Source organism: Dysidea avara, chromosome 9, assembly GCF_963678975.1.
Source record: "Dysidea avara chromosome 9, odDysAvar1.4, whole genome shotgun sequence".
NCBI lineage: Eukaryota > Metazoa > Porifera > Demospongiae > Dictyoceratida > Dysideidae > Dysidea > Dysidea avara.
In genome coordinates, this window is record NC_089280.1 from 19,703,973 (window position 1) to 19,712,984 (window position 9,012).

Below are 9,012 nucleotides of genomic sequence, written 5' to 3' on the forward strand. Positions count from 1 at the left end.
GTCAAACATCAACTTAAAGGCTAACCGATAAAACTCAGAGGACTCTTTGTTTCTTCTCATTCGGGCTACAATAGCCCATTTCATGGTTTTGTAGTCAAAAATGGTTGCATTAAACAAATAAGCCAGTTCAGAATTTTCATTATACATTGTGTCGGTTTCAACAAAGTCAGCTCCAGTTAAAAGTTGGCTCATTAATGGGCTCATTATGAATTGATATGTCATAGTAGCAGAAATAGCATAATCTCACATATATGGCCTTCCAATCTTTTTGTAAGCTGCTGATATTTCATGTGAACCTTCATTGATAGCATCTCTGTCATCTATTTTGTCTGCAATCTTTTCCATATCTCCAAGAACAGTAGTTACAACCTCTAACAATCTTTTTCCTATGATAATTGATACGGTCACAACTGCTACCTGAAAGATCAGCAGATCCAGGTCAATATCCTAAACCTTGGCTGCACTGTAATTGACGAGTGGTCAAATATGGGTTGTCATCCAAAGTTTTGGTAATATCCAAAACTACCTTGGTAGGGAGCTTGTGGCTCAAGCTTTGTCCAATTGGATGGTTGTGCAAACTCTGCATTGGTGCCACCTCAGTAGTTCGAAGCAACCCTCCAATCCACCTCCTTTGGTCTTCTGTGTTATGGGGGAAAATGTAGACAAATTCTACTTCACATCTTTCCATAGAAATCAGCTCAGCTGTCGGATGCTGCTTACAGTTGTTTTTAATGAATGATCGTGGCAAAACATGGTCACATTGACCACATCTTCTGACCCCATTGCACCGCGAAAGCCAATAGTGCAGATGTTCTGATTTTGAATTAATCTGCATCGTAAAGTTATTTTTAGTTGTACTGCTCTTACTTAGCTGAATGTCTGACCACAAAAAATGTGGACCACTGTAATGGGGTAAAGATTCAATGTTTTCAGCAAAGTACAATACGTTTCCAGCAGTGCTTTCATCATGCCAACCTGGATATTGGTACCTTTCCTTGGTTTGCAAAGGCACCCAATTTTCACTGGAACATAGTAGGGTCTTGAGAATTGGAAGTATATGCTTTCCTTTTCCTGTTCTTGTGCTCTGAGTTGTAGCTGTTTTAGACACAAATGTCTGCAATTTTTCATTAGGCACGTTCAGCTGTGGAAGCAATACTGCCTCTTGACTGGTCAATGCATCTCTTCCTTTATATGTTGGTTCTAATTTTGTATACGCTCCTTGAATGGTTGTAGCTGCAGATCCAAAAGTAGCTGGTTTAATTGCACGTAAAATATATCCTGCTGCAGCGCACTGATGAATAAAGCACCTCCACCATTCCTTAGATAGCCCATGAGGACTCTTCCCATATGCTGAAGGATTTGCCTTGACAATATTTTGCATCCAAGCAACATTTCCACCCCTCAACCATTCAGTAATTTTCACCTCACCTAAACTTTTCAATTCATCAATAGCTTATATAAGTAAGGCTAATTCTGGTTTTCTGTCTGTGAGCAAACCTATGGTTTGATCACAGATATCACAAAATTGCTTGGGGTAAGTAATGTTAGAGAGTTCTTCTCCAAATAACTGAAGAAGCAATTTTCTTCTGCATACCCCTGCTAGATGAGCATAAGAAAATGACAAGGCAACACTAAACTGTTGTGCGGCGTCATCAATGTCACTAGGACGACGCTGCCTTGCCATGTCTCTAGCCCAGTACCCAACATGCTGTATGTCATTATCATTATAGAAAATGTACGCATAATACTGTTTACCATCTCTTCCTGCTCTCCCAAACTCCTGTGCCCATGCACTGATAGATGGAGGCAAACCATTCCGTATGACAAACCTTACATCACTCTTATTTATACCAAGCCCAAATGCACGCGTGGCAACAATCACCTGGATCTCTCCACCTTTCCATTTGATGTAGGCTTCTCCCTTCTCTGATTCTTTCATTTTGCCATAATATCCAATAGCCAGCACATCCCTGTCCCTCAAAGCTAAAACAATAGGTCCTACGTGACAAGCAAAATCTGTGTAAATAATACTACATTGCCCCTTAACCAAATCTGTTACAAGATCTACAAAATTGTTGAAATCTCTAGAGTCCAATGAAACGGATTTTTTTGAGCCATCTGACCTTTTAAAATTACTTACTTTAACTGCCAAATAAATGTTCGCACGATTGACTGAACTTCTCTCAATTAAGGGATCATGCTGATTCATGCATAAAAGACCTCAATTTTGCCTCTACTTGAGGAACAATAGTAGCAGAGAGAGCCATCAGAGGAACATTGGGAAACAATACATACAATTCTTCACATTTTCTGTATGACTGTCTGAAGTCTTGCCAATCATAGACGAGATGAGCTTCGTCTATAGCTACTAGACCCAATTGATTGTTTGCATTTAGTGCCTGAACCTTTACATGGTTGTCTTTGTCACTAAACAACCATTCTGGGCTCACAAAAACCACTGCTACACTTGAATCAGCACCAAATACCTTCTTTTCAGCATTGGGATCTGCTTGAGCTGATCCCAAGTAAACAGCAGAAATACCCAAGTTTTCCAACTCGTGTGTCTGATCTTGCATTAGACTAATGGTTGGTGTAATTACAAGTGTCGATCGCTTTGTATAAACAGCTGGAAATTGGTAACACAGGCTTTTACCACTGCCAGTGGGTTGAATAACCAACGAGTCTCTCTTTTCTAAGACCGCATCAATTATGTGACATTGAAACTCTTTGAAATGAGTTAAATGAAAGTATTCAGCAAGTACACACCTTTTAGTAGCTCCATATAGATCATAAGATGAGAGCAATACATCAAACTCATCCATATCACTTCAACTGTTGTTGAATGTCTTTTCCTATATCACAAAGAAGCGTGGGTAATTGCTGAATTCATATTGAAGTCCATGACATAATAATTCATTTAAACATACATGAGTTCATTATTTTATAGCAATCAGGCTGTAAAGCAGTTTTGTGGCATTGTAAGCATACAGTATGATAGAAGAGATCATCAAGAAGTGGGCTTTTCTTTCCAGCCAATAATATCACCCTTAAATCAGCCTCAATTTTGTCATGACATCTTAGCAGCATCGGTTAGTCACAGCCAAACCCAAAAATGTAATCAGACCAGCCCCAAACCCTTTTCTATAGAATTTTAAAAAAAACTTCTATTCAACATAATTTTATGCCAACTGACTGATTGACTCACTCACTCACTAACTAACTAACTAAACTAACTAACTAAACTAACTAACTAAACTAACTAAACTAACTAACTAAACTAACTAAACTATCTAACTAAACTAACTAACTAAACTAACTAACTAACTCACTGACTAACTAGCTGATGCCTCTAGCCAAGCAAACCTTGACAATGGATAAGACTATAGGCTTGATTTCTTCACTGTTCAACATTGCTTTATCAGATGTTTCTTATACTGTTCTTTGTTTGCAATACTGTGTAATGGAAGGAGCATAGATGAAAACAGAGTATGATGGCCACCTCCCTTTCCGTTACATAATTGATTGTTGGGGTGCCTATTCTGATGGTACCATCTTTTTTTTAATGCGATATGCACAGGTTTATTGTTATAAAAGTAAGTAAACAAACAAGTAGAAGGAAAAGTTAGGAATTTTATAGGGATCAAAGCAAAAAGTAGTGAAGCAAAGGAATAACCAAAAGTGGTGAAGGTTGCCTATATAATTATTAATCTTAACTAATACTACTGTAGAAGGAAAGTAAAGAATTATTAAGTTGGATTATGGATGAGTGAAACAAGTAAAAGTGGCTGCCTATACCTGCAGAAATACTAATGGACATTATTAAATCCCTAAACTTCAGTCTATACCATGGTTTCAGTTGGGATTAGATGTCCACTGTAGGTGCAATTGACAATTCAATTAACAGTGCATGGTCACCACTATTCTATTTGTCCCACATGTGTACGTGTTGTTCAGCTAGTTACACAGCATTACAGATGACTACAAGAAACATCTCTCTAATGCTACAGAAAACATGGATGATTTTAGTGATTGTCAACAGAGAGGAAGCCATATGTGCTACCACAAATCAACACCTTGTACACTCAGTGACAAGAAATGGGACACAAAGGAGGACAAAGGTAGGTCCATGATTTGTACATTGTATGTACTGTGGTATCCCAAAAGGCACCAGTAGGGCTGAAGTGACATTTGATAGTAAGGCATTGTGAGGCAGATTTGCCAGAAAAGTCCAAACCTCCATGATCTCTAATAGACAGTTACTCTCCGTACTGTATGATAAACAACTATGTGTATTTATGCATTATTCAGCAAATGAATACTATACTTATTTTGCAACATAATTGCATGTGACTACTGCTGAACCCATGAATACCACATCAAAGGATGGAGTGGTACCATGAATATCATAAAATCTTTCATGAAACCAATACATACATCCTGATGGTACATGAACACAAACTATACTGTATATTAATCCACAATGTGTCTGTAACATGACAAAAAGTATTATATATGGATGAAGGAGCAAAATTGAAGAAAATTTTAATTCTATGACCTGCTATGCTACAAGTTCATTAAAAATCACAGTAATTGCCATACAAATTCACTGGTCACAATTCAGTATAAAAATACCTGGGAAATTTACCCTATATAACAGTTGCAAAAATGCTATTAGCTAACTGTTTTAGTGTTACAAACATGTCATACTTAGGCATGAATACATGATTATGGTTAATGCATTGTAATGAATTCATGTACAGGGTCGGCTTTGTGGTTACCACAAAACATAAACAATTTAGCTAAGTACATGCCAGAGCCTTTGACACCAGCCTCCAGTGGTACTGCACCTGCAGATGCTGAATAGGCTAATACCACAGCCCACTACTGATTATGGTAAAACAGCTAATTATTGGCTTATATCGGTACAACTCTTAGACTAGTTGTTATGACTGATGAATTGTAACTCCAATAATTCTCAGCACATGAAGCATAAATTTCATCAGTGTACTAACTATTTTTCTGTAATTATCTGAGACCATTCCTTGAAAAAAGTTACCCTTAAGATAATCCATTATACAGTATACAGTATAATGTTTACCATTAACGTGCCCTGAGACTCGACACTGCTGCTGCTAATAACTTCATCCCCATGCTTGCTGGGGCTAACATCCTGTAAAGTACTCTAATAGATATGCTTTACAGTAATAAGTACCTGAAAAGTGTGAATAGTTCACTTTGGATGCTTGTATCAAAGGCTATGGCACTCATCACACCTGTCTTCACTACAGTCATTACAATAGATTAATTCGCTGCCTTTTCCACAGCTAACACACTCTCGGTCCATAGTCACTGCCACAGTGCTCAGTAAATGAATGCAAGGTGAAAGCCTGACACCTTGCTAGCCTCTTTGCTAGCACTGTACAACTGCAACCGCATATACACAGGGTTGTAGCCAGAATTTTATCTGGGTAGGTTCTTTTAGAAGAAAAGTGTATCTTTTTATTTGACATGATTCAGATTATATTATGGTGTGCTTCGCATGCTGAAACTAAGGGGGTCTGGGGGCATGCCCCTCCAGGAAATTTTTGAAAATAGATAATAAAAAGGTTGGATTTAGTGGCATTTCAGTCAATATAAATAACAATTTTGTTAGGTAAGCTGAAGACCAGCTGTATGGATGATATCTGGAAAAATATCTCTACTGCTACTATAATAATTATACCATCTGCATATGCATGTGTCTAAATATAATATATTGGAATGTCACAGTGAATAAGAATGGGAAAGATTGAGCACTCTGCCATGATCAACAGGGGCAGTGGAGCAGAACAAAGGGTGTCTTAAACAATGAAATTTACACATTGCATGGAGTTGAAGCATGGATGCTATTCGTGGGCTCTGCATGGAGGGACTTGTCCACCAAAATCTTATATTTTAATGAAAGCTTGGTTTAGACAATCTACATGTAACTTAAGTAGCTTTTAAAAGAAAATGTAACTGTGACTGTTCTATTAGAGTGATTGTTCTATTAGAGTGGTTGACTGCTCTATTAGAGTATCTCGATCTTGCAATGCATTTAATACAAGCACTGAATGAGTTACTTGGAGCACTTTTTATTAGTGGTATCTAGTAAACTGTAGCTAATGGACTTTTGCTCCTGAAAATTTGGACTTGTATACTAAAATTGTGAACCTTTTTGGTTAAATTATGGACCTTTTTACTGAAATTGTGGACCTTTTTTCCAAGAGGGCAGTTCTTCAGAACCCCCCGAACCCCCCGAACCCCCCTGGCTACGGGCCTGATAATACAGTATATGTTAATTAGTATCGCACCAAACGTGACGCATGCGCATGAAGTACTTATTCTTAGTAAAGCACACTGTGAACGTTGGCCATGACCATAGATAGTATCTTCTCCGTACCCGGGATTGGAAGCTCTCAATGCTTTAGTGTAAACATCAGCATCCCGCCTTTGGTTAACACCTTTTGGTATTTGAAAACAAAGAATACGTCTAGTATCCGTCAAATTACGATTGGTGGTAAATCTGCAACTTCATCAACAACTAGGGGTCACAATTACAAGTTATTTAAACCTCAAGCAACATCAAGAGTGAGATCTACTTTTTTCACTGTACGAGCCATCAATGACTGGAACAGTTTACCCAATCACATAGTTAATGCTCCCACACTTAATGATTTTAAAAATTTTCTTAACAGTGGCTGGTCTACTTTATTGTATGATTATTAATTAGTTAACTATTATTGTATATAAGTTTTGCTATGTAGTTGCAAATTTGTTAAATTCTTTTTGTACAGATCAGGCTTTACAGGCTCCTTGAGCCTTCTTTACCTCTAATACTAATACTAATATGAGTTGCGGGTGCTGCCACGTTTCTTCATTATGAAGCTCTAGAAGTACGAGAGGAGCGATGTTTTGTAAGTTGACACTTGGAGTGTTTGTGCTTCAATAATTATGGTGCCATTCTGGCTGTAAACTGGTTTTTCTCGAGGCGCTATCTGGGGTGATGGGTACTCAAAAAGCAAAGCTGGTAAAGCTCCGTCTATTTCTAAGGAAAATGCAGACAATGGTCATGTAGTCCAACTTGGGATAGAAGTTGGTGATGGACAGATGATGACAGAAGCTTGTGATGGATTTGGAATCTGTGGACTTGAATAGACCACTTAAGAAGAGACGGCGCCATGTTTCAAAGTAATGCTGTTAATGATTTGTTATTATAATATTGTAGTTATAAATCATTCCAATTTACAAGTTAACAAATATTAAAATTACTGTAATTCATCAGTAAACATCTTGCTACGTAAAGGCTTGGACTTTTCGGTGCCCTTCTTTGATGTTTGCTTGTACCTTTCCATCATGTTAGCAGCGAATGAGTTTCCTCTGATGGAAAGCCACTTTTTAACAATCTTTTCCAGACATTTATCCGCTACTTCTTAATCTACTGTATATCCTATAGCCATGCACCAATCAAAGAGTAAATCATCATCGCCAAGTACAGAATCATGGACTTTCTTTGCAAAATCTTCATTCATATCCCTTGTGTTCTCCACCCTTAAATACTTACGGATATGGAGCTCAATGTCACGAAAACAACAAAATGTTTCATCTGTGATCCTGGTCAGCCCTCCCCTGTCAACTGATGCTATCCAATGTCTGCATTCATCATTGTCTGTTCTCTTTTCGGTTTCTGTCAGTATTTCTAATAAAGGGATCATTTGCTTATTGTGTTGGTCCTTTTTTAGCTCATGCACACCATATCCTCCAATGTAATAAATTGCATTATCCTCTTCATATGTAAGTGCTATTGCATCAATGGCTCGACTGCCTGACTGACAGGTTGCAGAGTTGACACACTCCTTGATAATGGTTTCAAACAAAACATCTGTTATGTGCTGGTACAATTACAATATTAAGGGTGGCATCGTTCTAACACCTAAAGTGACACCAAAATCTTCCCATTTCTTAGCAAATGCTGTTGAGACAGTCAATTCATGAAATTTTATCCACAACTTCTCTTTGTCTGGTTGGCTGTGGTGCTTAACAGACTGTTTAACTGCAGATAAGCTCGTCACCACCCATCTTGAAAACTGTATGTATGTTTCATTAGGCCCCTATTTGGTGATTATTAGTTTCTCATCCACCGCCCGCATCCTTCTTAAGCTACCGCATGGAAAGCCATTATTTACTCCGTGCATGCTCAGAAGAACACGTGATACCAAACTGTTATAATTTTTTTGTTGATCAACGCTACAATGCGCTATATATCGCCAGAAGAACTGTTGTTTTCCTTAGCAAATTGCTGCAGTGCCAGTTTCAATCGTGCTCTATCGACTTCATCAAAGCAGGCTTTCAGTTGACCGGCTGTCGAAAAACAGTTCGCGATCACGAAAAGTAGAATCAGCTGGTGAAGGAATGTTTGTAGTAAGAAAGAAAGACAATTTGGACAAGGTCTGTACATCAGTGTGTTAATATTATAAAATAATGGCATAATGGTAGCTAATACCCTCCCGCCCGCATCATAATAATTAGAAAGGCTGGATGAGAAACTAATAATCACCGAATAGGGGCCTTAGGCTGCTTTAGGGCCTGCATCATGTCCCTGGCACCTTTCAGGCACAGTTCTGCTTCTTCGGTAGGTAGAGAAAAAAAAGGATCGGCAAGTACTCCAGCGATAGCCGTTCACGAAGTTTTTCAAAGTGTGAATTACTGGAAAAACGTACCAGTACTATAACAATTTCAAAGCGGTACACACACAAACAAAATAATTACTTTTCATAACTGAGTAAATCGTCGGAGTTTTGAAGGCTGCCTGTTTCCCTAGAGGATTCTGCCATCTCTAAAGTATAGTATACAAAGCGATTATGGGCTTCAGTTTTTGTATGGCTTTTGTGGTCGGGACTAAGATGAGGTGTCAAATGTGAGAGATTCCAATCCTGGGTACGGAGAATATACTATCTATGCCATGACTGCGATCATCTAGCGGGTTAACAATCC

General features: G+C 38.2%; 1 protein-coding gene across 1 annotated transcript; it reads right to left on the minus strand.

Moving 5' to 3' along the window:
- Positions 1–243: 243 nt before the first annotated feature.
- On the minus strand, positions 244–2,822 carry LOC136267561 (putative ATP-dependent DNA helicase Q1). The gene is made up of 3 exons (XM_066062723.1): positions 2,306–2,822; positions 1,595–1,983; positions 244–417 (listed from the first exon to the last, which is right to left on the minus strand). Exons 1-3 carry the CDS (start codon positions 2,820–2,822, stop codon positions 244–246), a joined length of 1,080 nt encoding a protein of 359 aa, XP_065918795.1.
- Positions 2,823–9,012: the final 6,190 nt, after the last annotated feature.

Coding starts and splice junctions, on each gene's coding strand:
- LOC136267561 (XM_066062723.1), bottom strand. CDS start 2,822: ATGGATGAGTTTGATGTATTGCTCTCATCTTATGATCTATATGGAGCT. Junction 1,984..2,305: donor CAGACAGTCATACAGAAAAT/GTGAAGAATTGT, acceptor CTATTGTTTTAG/CTTTGAGGGACAGGGATGTG. Junction 418..1,594: donor CTTATGCTCATCTAGCAGGG/GTATGCAGAAGA, acceptor CTGATCTTTCAG/GTAGCAGTTGTGACCGTATC.